The sequence below is a fragment of the Armigeres subalbatus genome, chromosome 3 (assembly GCF_024139115.2).
Source record: "Armigeres subalbatus isolate Guangzhou_Male chromosome 3, GZ_Asu_2, whole genome shotgun sequence".
Taxonomy (NCBI): Eukaryota; Metazoa; Arthropoda; class Insecta; order Diptera; family Culicidae; genus Armigeres; species Armigeres subalbatus.
The window spans coordinates 380,872,544-380,893,077 of NC_085141.1; the positions used below are offsets into that span (position 1 = coordinate 380,872,544).

The window sequence follows — 20,534 nt, forward strand, 5'->3', positions numbered from 1 at the left end:
CACTGCGGAAAAAATCACAAAAATAAGAAATAAATCAAATAGAGGGTATAACGGCTTTGGCAGCTTTTGTTCTATTATTGACAAGGGGTTTTTTTATGACTGATTTATGCTCAAATTTCGCCTAAACATTCTTTGCGTATCAAAGAATATTGTGGTTAAATTTCATAAAATTTGGTCGACAAAAACCCTCCTGACAATAATAGAACAAAACCTGCCAAAGCCGTCTTCTCCATTTTTTTTGTCGGAAAATTCGGAGAATTAAAATTATGCATTATCATATCATTGTTAAGATATACTTGGAAATATAGACATTAGTAATATTTATGTGTCTTTTGAAATACGTTTCAGTTTGCTATTAGAAATCAAGGATTGAAAGGAGCGATTGAAATAATGAATTCATGTGGATTGATAAATCCGGGCGTGTCCGAGAAATGTTGAGTTTTTTTATTTGACGGGTGTCGTTCACAACGTGTCTTTTTATACAATTCTGTTAAAAAAGCTAGTTTTTTTTTCTACAAAAATGTGAATGGTTAAAAAAATACTTTTGAAGACAACCTTCCACTAGAAACTGAAAGCAAGTTTTGCTACTTGTGTGCAATTGATAAAGTGATACCATTAACAATATGTGTATAAATATTAATCGATAAGCTGAGAGCAAGCAATGTTCCTTGTGGGGTGTAGCAACTCAAATCTAATGAAATTGTAACTATGCTTGCTCATTACTAATCATTTGATTTCAATTAACTTAACTGATAAATAGTTATTTAACATCATTTCAGCATGTCCGGAAATCGAAGCAATTGTAAAAACTTGCCTCGAAGTCCGGACATACAGAAAATGTAATAAAAATTATAAAGCTATGAATTCCCAAGCAATTTCTCTAATTCATGACAAAGAGTGCTATCATACTATGTTTATAAATTACTAATACCCCTTGCAAATGATAGAATATAGAAAATATGAGCTTGGTTTTTCTAATGTTGAGTCTTAAGCTGCATTCTAAGAAAAACGAAATTCACCGTTGATCATGACATGCCTTCAACTTTTACCTCTAGTTTTCAAGTTTTTGCCACAGATCACGGATTACTTACATTTGTTGAAATGGTTTCAAGTCTAAGAATCGTTCCTGCACTGATAACCCAAGAAATACTTATTGGGATGGTAAATAAAGTCAAATAACAATTGAAGTGTCCGGCTTTCGAAGCGTCCGGCAATTCGAAGCAAAACGGTACATGCATTCATCTCTTAGACTAGGTGTTCCGTGTTTTCTTAACACTATCATCCTTATTTGCTATGTTACTTTTTAGTTATTATTAATACATTTCAATTGCCTCTGGCAGTTAGAATTTTTCCTCTGGTTGAATTGAATCATGTAGGAATTACAATGTTTTCTACTTAAACTAAACTTAACCTAATTTATACTAAGGGTACAAGGAGCTAATCGTTGCAATAGAAGATTGCAACGATTTTTGTCTAAAATTGGAAATTATTTTGTTGGACATTTGTTGCAATGTCTCAATATTAGAAATTCTATGAAGTTCATTGGTACTATACCACGGAGGCAACTTCAGAATCATTTTCAAAATTTTATTTTGAATCCTCTGGAGTGCCTTCTTTCTGGTATTGCAGCAACTAGTCCATATTGGCACAGCATACAACATGGCAGGTCTAAAAATTTGTTTGTAAATCAAAAGTTTGTTCTTAAGACAAAGTTTTGATTTTCTGTTTATAAGTGGATATAGACACTTAATATATTTGTTACATTTGGCTTGAAGGCCTTCAATGTGATTTTTAAAAGTTAATTTTTGATCTAGCAGAAGTCCTAAATATTTAGCTTCGCTAGACCAATTAATTGGAACCCCATTCATAGTGACAATATGTCTGCTAGAAGGTTTCAAATAAGAAGCTCTCGGCTTATGTGGGAAAATTATAAGCTGAGTTTTGGAAGCATTCGGGGAAATTTTCCATTTTTGCAAGTAAGTGGAGAAAATATCCAAACTTTTTTGCAATCTACTACAAATGACACGAAGGCTTCGCCCTTTGGCTGAAAGGCCCGTGTCATCTGCAAACAGAGATTTTTGACACCCTGGTGGTAAATCAGGTAAGTCAGAAGTAAAAATGTTATACAATATGGGCCCCAGTATGCTGCCTTGGGGAACACCAGCTCTTACAGGTAATCTATCAGATTTAGAAGTCTGATAGTTTACCTGCAGTGAGCGATCTGATAAATAATTTTGGATCAATTTAATAATGTACAGAGGAAAATCAAAATTCATCAATTTTACAATCAAACCCTTATGCCAAACACTGTCAAATGCTTTCTCTATATCAAGAAGAGCAACTCCAGTCGAATATCCTTCAGATTTGTTGAGCCGAATTAAATTCGTTACTCTTAATAACTGATGGGTGGTTGAATGCCCATGGCGAAAACCAAATTGTTCATCAGCAAAAATAGAATTGTCATTAATATGAACCATCATTCTATTTAAAATAATCTTTTCAAACAGTTTGCTTATTGAAGAAAGCAAACTGATTGGGCGATAACTAGAAGCATCAGCTGGATTTTTGTCCGGCTTCAAAATTGGAACAACTTTGGCGTTTTTCCATTTATCTGGAAAGTATGCCAATTGAAAACATTTGTTAAATAAATTAACTAAAAAAGATAAAGAGCTCTCAGGAAGTTTTTTGATAAGTATGTAGAAAATACCATCATCACCCGGGGCTTTCATATTTTTAAATTTTCTAGTAATAGATCTCACTTCATCCAAATTAGTTCCCAACGAAGGGTCAAAAACATTCTCTTGATTGAGAATGTCTTCGAAGCTACGTGTAACCTGATCCTCAATTGGACTAGTGAGACCTAGACTAAAATTAAGGGCACTCTCGAACTGCTGAGATTTTTGAGCCCATTTGTTAATAAAATTTCATTTCCCTCTACAAGCGCTGGAATTGGCTTTTGAGGTTTTTAAGAATTTTGTTAATTTCCAAAAGGGTTTCGAACTGGGATCCAACTTCGAGACATTATTCTCAAAGTTGGTATTTCTCAGAATAGCGAAACGTTTTTTAATTTCATTTTGCAAATCTCGCCAAATAACTTTCAACGCGGGATCGCGAGTTCTTTGGTATTGCCTTCTTCTCACATTTTTAAGACGGATCAGTAGCTGAAGATCGTCGTCAATAATAATGGAGTTGAATTTAATTTCACATTTAGGAATTGCAATGCCTCTGGCTTCGACAATTAAATTTGTCAAAGATACGAGAGCATTATCAATATCACTTTTGGTATCGAGAGGAATATCAACATCAAAATTCCTATCGATATACGTTTTATATAAATCCCAATCAGCTCTATGATAATTAAAAGTAGAGCTGATTGGATTATAAATGGCTTCTTGTGAGATTTCAAATGTCACAGGAAGATGATCAGAGTCAAAGTCAGCATGAGTTACCAATTGGCCACACAGCTGACTTGAATCCGTTAAAACTAAATCAATTGTAGAAGGATTTCGACTGGAAGAAAAACAAGTTGGTCCATTGGGATATTGAATAGTATAATATCCCGCAGAACAATCTTCAAATAAAATTTCACCATTGGAATTGCTTTGAGCATTATTCCATGAACGGTGTTTGGCATTGAAGTCACCAATTACGAAGAATTTTGATTTGTTGCGAGTCAGAATTTGAAGATCAGCTTTCAACAAATTCTTTTGCTGCCCATTGCATTGAAAAGGCAAGTAGGCTGCAATGAAGGAAAATTGTCCAAAATTTGTTTCAACAGAAACTCCCAAGGTTTCAAAAACTTTGGTTTCAAACGAAGAAAATAATTTATGTTTGATACGTCTATTAATGACAATGGCGACCCCACCACAGGCGCTGTCAAGACGATCATTTCTGTAGATAAAATAGTTTGGATCTCTTTTAATGGAGAGTCCTGGTTTTAAATACGTTTCAGTTATAATGGCAATATGCACATTATGAACTGAAAGGAAGTTGAATAATTCATCTTCCTTACCCTTTAGAGAGCGAGCATTCCAATTTAGAACTTTCACACAATTATTTGGATCCATTGAAACGGAGTCCGATAACAATTTTTGTGTGTACTTTATACCAACCTGAACAGCTTCAGGAATGGTATTTGCTTTGAACATTGCATCAATCATGTGATGCAATTGTTCAGTTAAAAATCAAAATCGGAAGCAGTCATGCTACCTGAATCGGCAACATGACCGTTATTTTCCGTTGGGACATGGGTATAAACCTCATTTTGAGAAGAGAAATTTGGTCTACCAGCAGCGATGTTTGCATACGTAGGTACATTGGAAAAATTGGAATTTACTGAAGTGCTTGCTACCCGTTGACGAGCGGCAAAATTTGTTTGTGAATTGTGGTGGGTATGAATTGCTCGACCGGTAACCGGTTTCGAAATTTGAGCGTTTGAAAAATTTCTACCCGTCGAATCTGGGATCCGATTGGAATTTCCGTCATCAATTTTGCACGAAAATTCAAAACTTTTTGCGTGAAGGGCATTCCCAGAAATTGGATTTATGATTGCCCCACAATTAGCACATTTAAATTTATTGGAATCTTCTCTCACAGGACATGCGTCCTTGGCGTGAGAGGTTCCACCACAAATCATGCATTTAGCATCCATGTGACAATGTTTGGTTCCATGACCCCACTTTTGGCACTTACGGCACTGGGTGGGGTTTTGGAAGTTTCCCCAGGCCTGCGGAAATGTTCCCATGTAACACGGACATGAGACATAATACAGGCCTTTTCCAAACTTTTCATATTATTTAGTTCACTTTTGTTAAAATGAACTAAATAAAATTCTTGAGAAATGCCCTCTGGGAAGTACCAGAGTGGGATTTCTTTTCATCTTAACTACTTGGACTGGTGAAAATCCAAGTAATTGAGAAATTTCATATTTAATCTCATCCAGTGATTTAACATCACTGGCTCCCCACCTTTCAAGACGACTTTGAACAATCGCTCAGTTTTGTCGTCGTATGTGAAGAATTTATGGCGCTTCTCAGTTAAATACTGAAGAAGACGTTTGCGATCGTCAAAGGATCCCGGCAAAACGCGGCAGTCACCCTTCCTAGCAATCTGAAATGAAACCTTGATCCCCTGAAGGTTACTCAAAATCTCATTCCTAAAGCCAGAAAACTCGGCAACAGATACCACAATCGGCGGAATCCTTTGCTTTTTCGCATGAATCGAATCACCTGGGCTAGATTCGATTTGCTCAATATCATCATTAATCAAATCGAACTGATTGCTCAGTTCGATAGGAGAACAATTATTTCCGACATTAGAGTTTGAAGGAATATCTGAATTCTCCAGCTTCCTTCTATTTTTTCGCGCTTTGGCAGGATGGTCTTGAAACCTTGTTTCTTATAAGGAAGGGGAGAATTCAGAGACTCCCCCTGCCTCTTGTTTTTGTTAATACTCATTGCTGAGCGTGGAGACGTGACCTTCTAAGAGGTTTTTCCCAGAACGGTGTCCCTGCAGGATTACCATCGCTTGTCGGAATTTTACTTCCGCAAACGGGTCCAACGTAAAACGAAGGCACGGGTCCTTGCAAAGATCGTAACGGGATCAGTGGCGCTGAGCACTGAGAAGCACTGTTAAAATTAAAATAGTTTCGGGTAGTATTAAAACTTCCTTCCGCAAAGAGAGAAACAACCGCACAGCACGAAAGCACGATGCGGTCTGACACCGGCAGCTCTTCCGCTGGCGATTGCATGCTGTGTAGGTAAACACAGCGAACGAACGAAACGAAAAATGTGCGAGCAAAAAGCACGTCAGCACGCGCTGCTGTCACAAATTGTAATGACTCGCACATGGCAGGTACTGCTACTTTTATACGCAAAGAAAATCTTGTGGTTGACCCGAATGCCCGTGGCATACTGCATTCTGATGTCCGTGTTAGGAATGCACGGGATTGGTTATATATGAAAATTTTATTGGCTTTGACAAGAATTGAGAATTTCAATAACTTATCGTTAATAATCTTAAGTTTCAACGAAATTGACAAATTGCTGTAGAGTGTCCGAGTCGATTGATATATAAATCTTCAAAATCCATCGAAAGATAAAGGCGCTAGTAACGTTTGAAATCTTCCCTCTCAGCGTAACGCTCTCGATTTCCAAAAAAATTAATGACGCCTAGTATAGTAAAGAAAGACGTAAGTCCTACGTCAAAAAATCACAGTCAACAGACGTTGAAAATTATGATTTTTTTTAATGCATGAATTGATGAATCGTTTATATTGAAAAAAAAAGCAATTGCCACGGGCGCTACTGCGTCCACAAATAAAGTAGTCGTATAAGAGAACACATGTTCTGTCTTTTTCGGACATACAGTTGGACTTTGCTTGGAGCATGCCCTAGCGCGCCAAAGTAACGGAGACTGAGACCCTGTGCCAGCTCCTCACTGGTCCATCTCACTCTGGTCTTTGTTCCCAAGAGTAGATTGATCTGATTGATAGTGAATTTAGGTGAAAGTAACGCACGGGCTTTAGCAATGGCTTGCTCGTCGTGTACCTTAGCAAGATCGGACATAACCTCATGGCCTCCTGCCAAATGTTGCTTAAGATCGCGGTATTCACGCTCAAGCGTTTGTATGTGAGCATCTTTCTGTTTTAGTTGATTTTCCATCGACAACATTTTCTCCTCCATCTCCCGAACTTTACGGTGCTAAAGCGAGCTAACAACGGAGTAAAAATTTTCTTCACGGGCCGAATTGCTCGTCACATCAGGCACGGGCTCCGAATTTCCTACTTCGTTGGTTGACGCTTCTATGCCAGAGTCAGACGGATTATTAATTCCCTTAGTTCGCGATTCAGTAGCAGTTGAATCCATTTTCATTTCGGAACCGATTCCGTCGACCAATTGCTGGTAAGAAGCATCGGTCAAACTGCTTCGACGTTTCTTATAAGTGGATTTTCTACTTTTTGGCTGGTTCGGAAATCGAATGCTGGGGATCGCTGTATAGAAACATATTTTTTAGAAATTAAACCATCTTATTTTCTTTATTTTATTACCTCCTTTCCGAAGCCGTCACCTTTGCATGCTTTCTCCCAGTAAATCATAATGTTCGAAAGCATCAACCGGAAAATGCCGGGAGCATACGAAGTAGTCACGGGTATCCAACGATACTTTTTGACCGAAAAACTTAAGCCACTTCCTTCTCAATTTGTGGGCTTGTGTGATGAAGAGTGGGTATGACGCACGCTCTTTCATACAAAGATAAAGTGTATCTATGCACAATGCACTCGGATAACAGATCGAGAAAGAGAAGTTTTAACACCTTCTCTTGAATACTCCTCAGAGCGAACCAACCCTGCTTGGATCAACAACCTACTGCTCTCGAAATTTAACACACCGTTCGAGAAACCAACGAGGAAAGATCGATAACTGATATAATGGCGACGACTTGTGGCATGAAACAAAGGACACTTATTGGAACATGCATGTGGAATGGCACGGCACATGAGGCGAGCAAGGCACGGCACATGAAGTAAGAATGGCCTCCAATGACAGTTCCGGGAATAAGGTAGGGAGAGAGGCACGGCAAATGCTGGGTAAAGCGTACCATTGGTACTTCGCGTGCCTTAAGGAATAAAATAGACCCCATCTCGCGGTCCTTACCCTCTTACCCAGCAACTCCTATCCCTACCTTCCCGTGGTGCTGGCCGGGATACGAGCAACCTTAGGGAAGATCGGATAACCAACCCCGGTGGGAACTATGGTCGTAGGCTGACAGGGAAGGGGGGTTTGGTCCTCTCCGGAGGTGCAAATCTTACTGAGCGTCTGTTCTCCATGCCAGGATCGGCTCACAACGTCGTATGTTCTCCATGTTAGGGGCGGCTGATCATCGTCCGAGTGCCAGCGAGGTACTCTAAGTGAAAACTGTGTACTATGGTCCACCGGGAATAAGGAGGAATGGTATTATTTAATCAGACTAAGGCCGAAGTGGCCTGTGCGGTATATAAGAGTCTTCTCCATTCGGCTCGGTCCATGGCTACACGTCGCCAACCACGCAGTCTACGGAGGGTCCGCAAGTCATCTTCCACCTGATCGATCCACCTTGCCCGCTGCGCACCTCGCCTTCTTGTGCCCGTCGGATCGTTGTCGAGAACCATTTTCCCCGGGTTACTGTCCGACATTCTGGCTACGTGCCCGGCCCATCGCAGTCGTCCGATTTTCGCGGTGTGAACGATGGATGGTTCTCCCAACAGCTGATGCAATTCGTGGTTCATTCGCCTCCTCCACGTACCGTCCGCCATCTGCACCCCACCATAGATGGTACGCAGCACTTTCCTTTCGAAAACTCCAAGTGCGCGTTGGTCCTCCACGAGCATCGTCCAGGTATCGTGTCCGTAGAGAACTACCGGTCTAATTAGCGTTTTGTAGATTGTCAGTTTGGTACGGCGGCGAACTCTATTCGATCGGAGCGTCTTGCGGAGTCCAAAGTATGTACGATTTCCAGCCACTATGCGTCTCCGAATTTCTCTGCTGGTGTCATTTTCGGCAGTCACCAGTGAGCCCAAGTACACAAATTCTTCTACCACCTCGATTTCGTCACCACCGATACAAACTCGCGGTGGGTGGCTCACATTGTCTTCTCTTGAACCTCTTCCTATCATGTACTTCGTCTTCGACGTGTTGATGACTAGTCCGATCCGCTTAGCTTCCCTCTTCAGTCTGATGTAGGCTTCCTCCATCTTCTCAAAGTTACGTGCCATAATATCTATGTCGTCGGCGAAACCAAATAGCTGGACGGACTTATTGAAAATTGTACCACTTGTGTTAATCCCTGCTCTTTCGTATTACCCCTTCCAAAGCGATGTTGAATAGCAAACACGAAAGACCATCACCTTGCCGTAACCCTCTGCGGGTTTCGAAGGGACTCGAGAATGCCCCTGAACTCGAACTACGCACATCACCCGATCCATCGTCGCTTTGATCAACCGTGTCAGTTTATCCGGAAAACCGTGTTCGTGCATTAGCTGCCATAGCTGGTCCCGATCGATTGTATCATATGCGGCTTTGAAGTCGATGAATAGATGATGTGTGGGCACGTTGTATTCGCGGCATTTCTGCAGTACTTGGCGAATGGCGAACACCTGGTCCGTGGTGGAGCGTTCGCCCATAAACCCGCCTGGTACTCCCCACGAAATCCCTTGCAGTTGGTGCTAGTCGACGGCATAAAATTTGGGAGAGTACCTTGTAGGCGGCGTTCAGCAATGTGATTGCGCGGTAGTTGCTACAATCCAGCTTATCGCCCTTTTTGTAGATGGGACACACGACACCTTCCATCCACTCCTGCGGCAAAACTTCCTCCTCCCAAATCTTGGTAATGACCCAGTGCAGCGCTCTAGCCAGTGCCTCACCACCGTGTTTAAAAAGCTCTCCTGGTAGTTGGTCAACCCCAGGGGCTTTGTTGTTCTTCAGCCGGCCGATCTCCTCCTGAATTTCCTGGAGATCCGGAGCCGGTAGAATTATGTCCTGCGCGCGTTCTCCCAGGTCCATCACCATACCGCCATCTTCGTCTGCCACATCGCCATTCAGGTGTTCTTCGTAGTGCTGCCGCCACCTTTGGATCACCTCACGCTCGTTCGTGAGAAGGTTCCCGTTTATGTCCTTACACATATCAGGCTGTGGCACGTGGCCCTTACGTGAACGGTTTAACTTCTCATAGAACTTTCGTGTGTTATTAGCGCGGTACAGTTGCTCCGTTTCTTCACGGTCTCGATCTTCCTGCTGGCGCTTTTTCCTCCGGAAAATCGAGTTTTGTCTGTTCCACGCCTGTTTATATCGTGCCTCGTTCGCCCTCGTGCGGTGTTGCAGCAATCTCGCCCATGCTGCATTCTTCTCTTCCACTAACTGCTCACATTCGCCGTCATACCAGTCGTTTCTCTGATCCGGGGGCACCGTGCCAAGTGCAGCGAGGAATGGTCCTCCAGAAATTTAGGGGGTTTGGTGTTAGGCCCTGCAAGCCAGCCTTTAAAAAGACATAAGCAACGAACAATCAACAGGAAAGTACGAACTGGAACCATCGGCGAAGACCACTGCGACGAAAAGGGACCAACGATTGGGAACTCGGTTCGAGGAACTGCAAATCTCTAAACTTCATCGGGAGCATACGCATACTCGCCGATGTGCTCAAGGACCGTGGATTCGGCAACGTAGCGCTACAGGAGGTTTGTTGGAAGGGATCAATGGTGCGAACGTGTAGAGGCAATCATACCATCTACCAGAGCTGTGGCAACACACACGAGCTGGGAACAGCTTTCATAGTGATGGCCGATATGCAAAGGCGTGATCGGGTGGTGGCCGATCATTGAAAGAATGTGCAGGTTGAGGATCAAAAGCCAGTTCTTCAATTTCAGCATAATCAACGTCCATAGCCCACACTCCGGAAGCACTGATGATGATAAGGACGCATTCTACGCGCAGCTGGAACGTGAGTACGACAGCTGCCCAAGCCATGACGTCAAAATCATCATAGGAAATTTGAACGCTCAGGTTGGAGTAGGAGTTTAGATCGACTATTGGGAAGTTCAGCGCTCACCGGCTTACGAACGAAAACGGCCTACGACTAATTGATTTCGCCGCCTCCAAGAATATGGCCATTCGCAGCACCTACTTCCTACATAGCCTTTCGTATCGGTACACCTGGAGATCACCACTGCAGACAGAATCACAAATCGACCACGTTCTGATTGATGGACGGCATTTCTCCGACATTATAGACGTCAGGACATATCGTGGCGCTAACATCGACTCTGACCACTATTTGGTGATGGTAAAACTGCGCCCAAAACTATCCGTCATCAACAATGTTCGATATCGACGACCGCCGCGGTACGACCTGGGGCCCCTCTTGAGGACTGCTGGAATATAGTCAAAGCAGCCAATAACGACGCAGCGGAGAACAACGTCGGGTATATGAGACGAAGTCGACGGAACGATTGGTTCGACGAAGAGTGCAGACAGATTCTGGAGGAGAGGGACGCAGCGCGGACGGTCACGCTGCAGCAAGGTACCCGGCAGAACGTGGAACATTATAGACGGAAGCGGAGACAGTAGACCCGCCTTTTTCAGGAGAAGAAACGCCGCCTGGAAGAAGCGGAGTGCGAGGAGATGGAACAGCTGTGCCGTTCTCAAGAAACACGCAAGTCCTATCAGAAGTTAAACGCATCCCGCAAAGGCTTCGTGCCGCGAACCGAAATGTGCCGGGATAAGGATGGGAGCATCTTGACGGACGAACGTGTGCTGATCGAAAGGTGGAAGCAGCACTACGAGGAACATTTGAATGGCGCTGAGAGTACAGGCAGTGAAAGTCAAGGCAGCGGAGGAGATGACTACGTCAGTTCAGCGGACGATGGAAGCCAACCAGCCCCCACCTTGAGGGAATTTAAGGATGCCATCCAACAGTTAAAGACCAATAAAGCAGCTGGTAAGGATGGTATCGGAGCTGAGCTCATCAAGATGGGCCCGGAAAAGCTAGCCACTTGCCTGCACAAATTGATAGTCGGAATCTGGGAAACTGAACAGCTACCGGAGGAGTGGAAGGAAGGGGTTATATGCCCCATCTACAAGAAAGGCGACAAGCTGGAGTGTGAGAACTTTCGAGCGATCACCATCCTTAATGCCGCCTACAAAGTGATGTCACTATTAGTGAGTGAGTTCGTGGGAAGTTACCAAGCCTGCTTCGTTGAGGGCCGCTCGACAAAGGACCAGATCTTTACTGTGCGGCAAATCCTTCAAAATGCCGTTAATACCAGGTCCCAACGCACCATCTGTTAATTGATTTCAAGGCGGCATACGACAGTATAGACCGCGTAGAGCTATGGAAAGTTATGGACTATAACAGCTTCCTTGGGAAGCTTACCAGACTGATCAAAGCAACGATGGATGGTGTGCAAAACTTTGTGAAGATTTCGGGCGAACACTCCAGTTCGTTCAAATCGCGCCGGGGACTAAGACAAGGTGATGGACTTTTTTTTGCACCTTCTTTGCACCACCTTCGAGGCGGCCGAGGAATTCGTCTACCATCCTTGCTAACGACTGATAACAACGTTAGTCGTGAAATACGAAGACGCATCAGGGGCCGTACACTGATTACGAAAGCAAATTTTCTGGGTTTTACAACACCCCCTCCCCCCATGTAAGATTTTTCCCACACCATTTTTTTTTATTTATATAGAGCGTAAGAAAATGGCAGACCCCCTCCCTCCGTAAGTGCTTACGTAATTAGTGTACGACCCCTCATCTGTGGAATTCGGACCTGCGGTCAAAAATGATTCACCACCGCACTAAATGTGTCATGTACACGACGCTGATATAACCGATAGTCCTCTACGGACATGAATCGTGGACAACGCTCGAGGAGGACTTGCAAGCACTCGGAGTATTCGAGAGACAGGTGCTTAGGATCATCTTTGGCGAAGTATTGAAGGCCCAGTATCCAGAAGGTAGCTAAAGGGTACGATGGGCAGGACATGCTGCAAGAATGCCGGCCAGCAACCCTGCAAAAATGGTGTTTGCTTCTGATCCGGCAGATACGAGACGGCGTGGAGCGCAGCGAACGAGGTGGACAGACCAGGTGCAAAACGACTTGGCGAACGTGGGCGCATTCGAGGATGAATAGAGATGCGGCCTCGAACCGTGTATTGTGGCGTCAAATTGTTGATTCAGTGTTATCTGTTTAGATGTAAACTAAATAAATGAAAATTCAAAGGGCAGTGACAATTGACAAGTAACACATGTTTGCGGACAATTTGTTCGTATGCTTTATTACCGTAGGTACATATTTACATTTTATTACAAACACTTTCCTTATATTCGTAACGAAATTACTAACGAATTTAGGATATCATAAATAGTCGACTTACGTAAGTACAATATAACTTATCACAATTTTAGACTTATTTACAAATTGATCTTTTATTCTGTTTCACAGCTTCTCCCCGCTCATATTGAGCATATTGTAATAGTTATGGTCGGGGAATCGTTCCAGCTCGATGTAATCGGTCTCCGTCTGGAGCAGTCGGTCGAGCATGGTCACCACCTCCGGAAAATCAGGTCTCTCGTTCGGGTCCTTAGCCCAGCAGTAGAACATGATGTTGTACAGCTCTCGTCGGCAGTGTTCTGGCTTCTCTAACCGGTAGCCGTCGCGCACCTTTCGCATCACATCTGCTGCGGCTATGCCCGGGTAAGGCGTCGATCCCAGCGTTACAATCTCCCACATCAAAATACCGAAACTCCAAATGTCCGACTTGACGGTGAAGATGTTGTCGTACAGGGACTCGGTTGCCATCCACCGGATTGGTAACCGTCCCTCACTCTTCCGTTCGTACACCTTGGAGGTGACAATGTCACGCGCGAACCCGAAATCGGCCACCTTGCAAGTGTGGTCATCCGTGATGAGGATGTTACGCGCTGCCAAGTCTCGATGGATGATCTACAATAAATGGGTCTCAGTTAGAAAATAGCTCAAAGATTGCATCAACCTACCCCTCGGGAAGTTAGGAAATCCATTCCTCTGGATACTTGGTACATAAAGGATGTCAGATCCCCTGACGTTAGTATCTTTGACTTTCCGTGAGTATTTCCGTAGTGTCTGAAAAAAAAAACCAAAGCTAAGATTCAACTTTTCAACCCGCACTTTAACCTACTTCTCCACTCGAGAGTTCCTCAAGAACGTCTGCAGTTTGCCCATGTTGACATATTCGAGTATCACGAAAATGGGGTCCTTCTCGGTACAACACCCGAGCAATCGGACTACGTTGATGTGTGGTTCGAGAGACTTCAGCACCTGAAGCTCCGACAGCAGATCATTTCGTTCGGCATCGCTGGCATTCTCTTTCAGAGTTTTGACGGCCGTTATCGAGACACCATCATTTCCATCGAGGTCGGTTGCCTCGCAGCGCCAAACCTGTCCAAAAGCGCCCTCCCCAAGAATGTTGAATACTTTCAGCCGATGCCGTGGAAATTCCCATCGGTCCTTAGGGCCACCGTTCATTCCCGAGTTGTTCGAGCTGGACGTCGAAAGCTGCGATGTCACCTGAAAAAATTAAAACAGTGTTCGTCACTTGTCCATTCGTCGAAGTCATCCGTTTCTGTATACAAACCTGCATATGCGCATTCTGGTCCCTGTCCCATGGGGACGTGTACCGATTGCTAAACGCCATTGGCCCACTCCAGTGGTTCATGCCGATCGAGTTCCGGCTGTCCTCGGCCGTCGTACTCGAGGTGATATTGCTACTGAGATTGCTTTGGTTCGACTTTTTGGCTTTGTCAATTTTGTTCTTCTTTTTGAGTGTTTTACTGATGGCGCACAAATACTTGCGGAAGACACAGACCGCGATTAGTCCAGCGGTTAGGAAGATGGCAGCCACTGAAACGATGATTGGCACGAAGGATGCCAGTGGGTGCGGTTCTCCAGCAGTGGCAGGTTTCGTTCGAACCGGAGTTGTGCCGGTCGATGTGATTGATGGAGTGGACACCGGTGCGTTTGTCGTGGACAAGGGAGTGAGTTTGGTGATGGTACTGTTGGTTGGGGCAACGGCCGTCCTTTCCGTACTGGATTCCGGTCTATCCGGATAAGTTTTTGTCTGTTTGGTTGTGGAAGGTGGCTCCTCAATAGATGGCTGGTTGATGACCAGCGGCTGTGTTGGCCGTGGGGGCATCGGTGGAGGAGGTGGTGGGGCTTGTGGAATAGAACTAAATCCAGGGGGAAGGTTGAATCCTGGAGGCAGGATCTTTCGGATGTTGTTAAGATTTGGGGTGAATTGGGGGCCACGGCTTTTGTAGAGGCCAGTGGCATTATGACTTAGAATGTTGACGTAGACCTCGTTTTTCGACGTGACCCGCCCGTCAGTGACGGTCACGTATACAAAGAAATTTTGTCCAGCCTGCAACAGTTATAGTTTAGCAAATGGATTTGAGAAGCTAAAAACGAGATCTCACCTTTCCTTCAATGCTTTCGTTGAGGTAAACGGATCCGGTACTGGGATCGATAACGAATGGCTGCAACTGACCTGGACCGAGAGGATCCAAGCCGAATTCCAGTTCGTCGTTGTCGCTATCCTCAGCTCGAACTTGCGTGATTAAGCTGTTGACTGTCGTGTTCTCCCGTATTCGCCAGTTTCGGTCAACCACTATTACGGGAGGTGTGTTTAGCTCTTGAGAATCTGTAATGAGAAAAGATACGGCTTCTAAGTGATTACTATAACCAGAATTTAGAAATATTAAAATATAAAGAATGATTATAAATATTCCGTGAACTTGATTTAAGTGACAAATGTATTACCTGACATAAAATTGAGCGGGTAATTACTCAACCACTATTGATAATCGACATAAATGTCATCGGAAGCCATTAGCAGCAGACGACGGAATTGATCCGGAGGCGAATTAACCATACGAAAGTCGTTGGCCTTTGCGGTGAACGGAAAATATATGTGGCTTTTAGCTGAATATTAATCTTTCGACTGTCCTAGTCAGACTGATAGGACTGATTTTTATTGGTTGCTATTGACCAGAAACATCATAAACTGGGTTCCAGAATATCAAAGTCATTGTTTGAAGTGCGAATAGGGATGTGACATGCTGTTTTTTTTAAATAGATTGCTTTTGTAATTTGTCCTTGACATTCATTAAAAACTTATTTTGCATATCAAAAAGCCTCAAATTGAATGTACAAAGACTTCTTTTAGGTATTTTGGAATTATTGCCTCCACAGAATTGCATCTACTCAAGATTTCATTTAAAAATAATCTTAAAAATGCTATAAAAAGTTCTTTTAGGATTTCCTCCTAAAAGATACATTAGTAAATTTACAAGTATAATGATTTTTTGTTAAGTTTAAATTCCATGTTTACGGAATTCCACAAAAAAAAACAACAAAACTGATTATCCAGGCCTAATCCAAGTAACATTTTGAATTCTATTTGGTTTTATTCAAGCTTTATTACAATTTTATAAAGGCATTGCGTAATATATAAAATTTTATCACAGTTTTCGTCTAGTTCATGTTATCTCGAATGCTACATCATCCTATAATGGCTTTGAGAGTCCATCCTCAGTTTCTTATTTTGATAGTTTTGATTCAACAAGAGTAATTTCTCCTAATTGAAACCATATAGTTTTGAGAAAGTTTCATGGGCCTTTCCGTTAAGTAAAAACCATTGGCGTATAAGGGGGGGAGGCTTAGCCCTCCCTAGAAAAAAATAGCCCCCCTAGGATTTGAAAAGTTTGTTGAAAAGAAAAGTTAACATAATGAATTACTGCAAAAGTTTGAAGACAAAAGTGTTATCTCCCATATCCACCCTATCATAATGAAATGAGTGGAAGACAAATGAGCTTGTTTCTCATTTCTGAGAAATATTCCTATGTGGCAGTGAAATTGCACTTGGTGTTAATTATGAAAATAATTGATTTGAATACATCAAAGTAAGCTTGATATGGTCGGGGTTCAGCGAAACCGCACCAAGCGCCTTTTTGACTGACTTGTAATATTTTGTTCGTAGAATGAAAACCGAAAGTAATTCATATCAATTCATTCATACATTTGTTGTTGGATATCCTCAGTTATAGGGTAGAAGGATATCCGATACGATTTGTGATCAATTGGATCTGCTACACAAAGATTTGTGCAAGAAAATGGGTAATTTTTCATTGGCGCTTAGTGCGATTTGGCTGAACCCCGACCATATGAACAACAACGGATAGCCACCAAAATGTCAATCAAAGCAATCGTGGTACTTCGCCAGCAGTCAAAGGCATGTGGTCATCCATCACGGACTGGAGTGACAGTTTTCCAGCAGAATTCCGCTTGCCCAGCAGCATAATAATCTCCACAATTCCCATCAGCATCCGAAAGAGATTCTTATCAGAATCCGAGAAGAATTCTCTCTGAAGCCCTCTGAAGAATTCACACTGGATTCCTTTCAGTATTGCTGAGGGATACCCTTGGGAATCTGTGGGAGATACCCTTCATAATTCATGGAGGATTTGCTTCAGAATCTCTCGTCGATTTGCTTCGGAATCCCTCCGAGATCGTTTTGCAATCGTTCGGAGATTTCCTTAGGAATTCTTTGTCGATTTGCTTCAGCATCCCTGGAGGATTCGTTTTGGAATCGCTGGAAGACTCATTTCGGAATCCCTAGAGGATTAATTCGAAGTCCCTCGACGATTTTCTTCGGGATTCTTCGACAGATTGCTTTGGAATCCTTCTACGATTTGCTTCTATCTAGACCAACATTTGAAAAGGGCGTAACAGCCAAAATTTATTCCTTCTGATTCTTTATCCACATATATAGCTATGTATGTAGGCGAAGAATCAGAAGGAATAAATTTTGACTGTTACGCCCTTTTCAAATGTTGGTCTAGCTATATCCCTGGAACATTGCCTATGAAATACCTGGAACATTCACGTTGGGATTCGTGGAGGATTTCCAACAGAATTTTTGGAACATTCCAGTCCGAATTCATGATTATTCCCGTCGGAATTCCTGGAGGATGGAGGATCCCTAGAAGATTCTCAATGAAATGTTCCCGTTTTAATCTTTGGAACCTTTCCATCGGTATTCCGGGGTAGATTTGGAATCCATGGAACATTCCCTTAGGATTCCCTGGAACATTCCTTTTGGAATCCCTGGTGGATTGCCTTCAGAATCCCTGGAGGTTCCTTTCGGTATGCTTGTAGGATTTCCGTCGAAAACTCGGAATCACTAAGTTTGCCATCAGAATCCTTGGAGGATTCCCGTCGGATTTTATTCATTTGAGCCTAGATAGAATATTTATGAAATATAGAAAAATATCCATTGCCTACCGGTGGGAACCTGATGGCGATCCATCACATATTGTCCTTTGAGTATGCTGCCGAGCCGAGCGCTACTTCACTTGCTATCATTTTGAGTCGTTGTAGCAACAACAGAAAGCACGTGCTTGAGAATAGAGAATATGGATGAGTGTGATTGATCCGCAATTGCCTAAGGTGGTTCGACCGTATATTTAAGTATCACATCTACCACTAATATTACAATGAGGTAGTAAAATGTTCGGTAGTAAATTGTTTGGAAAGGAATAAAAAAATAGATAAAATAGATGAAGAGGCTGTAGAAGCCCCCCCCCCCCTAGACATCGTAGCTTGTTACGCCAATGGTAAAAACGATCTTGATAATGTCCTAGAGCAGCGGTTCTCAACCTGGGGTACATGTACCCCTAGAGGTACCTTCGCTGGTACTAGGGGGTAGCTCGGACAAAAATGCGTAATGGCGGATGGGTAAAAATTTCAATAAAAACTTTTTGATAAAGTTCTGATAATTTTTGATTTTAGGACTTTGTAGTGTACATAATATAAATGGCTTTCAGTAAATAAAAGACTTTTAAATCCTCATTATCCCAAGCGGCACAGTGTATGAAGAGCTATGGGATAAAAGATCAAAGGCACAAAACGTCGACTAAACCAATTTTAGAAATTTTCAATGCAATCTACCTGATCGAGACAAAATGTTGAATATTATGTTAAGAGTATAGTTCTGAATCAAAATCAAACTAAAGACGAAAGCCTCAATTTGAGAGACATGAAGTATTTTTTTCTAGAAAGCTTAGTAGCTTCGTTGCAAGAGGCTTGGAAGACTTCTTTTAAGAGACTTGGGAGCCTCATGAGGCTTGGGAGCCTCCTTTCACGAGGCTTGGGAGCCTCCTTTCACGAGGCTTGGGAGCCTCCTTTCACGAGGCTTAGGAGCCCCCTGTCAAGAGGCTCGGAAGCTTCCTTTCATGAGGCTCGGAAACCTCCTTCCAAGAGGCTGGGAAGCCTCCTTTCAAGAGGATCGAAAGCCTCATTTCAAGAGGATCGAAAGCCTCCTTTCAAGAGGTTCGGAAGCCTCCTTTCAGCTCAGAATTCTTCTTTCAAGAGGCTTGGAGGTCTCCTTTCAAGCGGCTCGGAAGCCTCCTTTTAAGAGGCTCGTAAGCCTACTTTCAAGAGGCTTGGAAACCTCCTTTCAAGAGGCTCTCTTTAAAAGGCTTGAACGCCTCCCTTCAATAGACTAGGGTGCCTCCTTTAAAAATGCTCAAAAGCCTTTTAAGGACTTGTCCACTTCCCTGAGGGAACCAGGTTCCCGGGAAATTTTCGGACGTGATCAACGTGTCCAAAATCTGTCAAAAAATCATGTATTGTGCTTGTTTTTCAAAATCATGGAGTATATATATATATCGCAAGATGGGTTTTGGTGCTAGGCAAGATTTGTCCACTTTCTTGGGGGAACCAATTTCCCGGAAACACTTCCGGACGTGACCAATGTGTCCAAAATCTAAAAAAAAAAACATTTATTGAGCTTGTCTTTCAAAATCATGGAGTTTGGTGTGTCACAAGATGGGGTTCAGTGCTAATCCAGTGTCCACCACCCCAGGGATACCCCAGGGAACCAGGTTCCCGGAACATCCGGAACCATGTCCTGGTGATTCAAATGTATCAAAACTAACTTCTGATGCTGGTCAATGATGATTGACCACGTTTGCATCAGCATTCTAGTCACTTTCGTTCATTTATCAATGGTTTTAAAAAAATGACCCGTTTTTGACTGCATCTGACCCAGGACCCCCGCTTAATAAATCCGGCCGGATTGGCACCATGGTCAAATCAAGCCATGTACCAAAAAATAGACATGATGACGCTTCTTCCCTGAAAATTTCATGGCAATCGGGCGAAAAATGAGCCTACACGGGTTATTTCAATTTTGATTTCTAGGTCAGACCGAAACGGGTTAAATATGCTAAGCTTTCAAGCTGCTCGGAGAGTTCTTTTCAAGAGGCTCGGAAACCTTCTTAGAAGCCTTGTTCCAAGAAGCTCGGAGGCTTCTTTTTAAAAGGCTCGGAAGCCTCTTTGCAGTAGGCTGGAAAGCCTACATTCAAAAGGTCCGGAAGCCTTCTTTCAAGGGGATGAGAAGCGTCCTTTCAACATGCTCAGAAGCCTCCTTTTAAGAAGCTCGGAAAGCTCCAAAAGTCCTCAAAGTATTGTAGGAAGCTTGATGTATAAACGTAATTTGAATTGAAAAGTTCCACGGAATAACGAACATCCCAGACAACTTTTTGAAGAACCATGTATCCCGCCAAATGTGTCATGTACAAGACGTTAATAAGACCGGTAGTCCTCTACGGACATGAAACATGGACAATGCTCGAGGAGGACTTGCAAGCACTCGGAGTTTTCGAGAGACGTTTGCTAAGGACCATCTTTGGCGGTGTGCAAGAAGACGGTGTGTGGCGGCGAAGAATGAACCATGAGCTCGCCCAACTCTACGGCGAACCCAGTATCCAGAAGGTAGCTAAAGCCGGAAGGGTACGATGGGCAGGGCATGTTGCAAGAACGCCGGACAGCAACCTTGCAAAGATGGTGTACGCTTCCGATCCGGCAGGTACAAGACTGCGTGGAGCACAGCAAGCGAGGTGGGCAGACTAGGTGCAAAACGACTTGGCGAACGTTGGGCGCATGCGAGGATGGAGAGATGCGGC

At 43.3% G+C, this 20,534-nt stretch overlaps 1 protein-coding gene across 1 annotated transcript in view; it reads right to left on the reverse strand.

Annotated features, from left to right (window-relative positions):
• Window positions 1-12,781: 12,781 nt before the first annotated feature.
• LOC134226645 (tyrosine kinase receptor Cad96Ca) overlaps window positions 12,782-20,534 on the reverse strand; it is a 65,759-nt gene continuing 58,006 nt past the window's right edge. The window contains exons 3-7 of the mRNA XM_062707544.1: window positions 14,985-15,208; window positions 14,147-14,929; window positions 13,691-14,079; window positions 13,530-13,635; window positions 12,782-13,476 (exon numbers count right to left, since the gene is read on the reverse strand). Coding sequence (XP_062563528.1) covers window positions 12,970-13,476; window positions 13,530-13,635; window positions 13,691-14,079; window positions 14,147-14,929; window positions 14,985-15,208 — 2,009 coding nt within the window. The 3' untranslated portion in view covers window positions 12,782-12,969. The remainder of the gene's footprint in view (window positions 13,477-13,529; window positions 13,636-13,690; window positions 14,080-14,146; window positions 14,930-14,984; window positions 15,209-20,534) is intronic.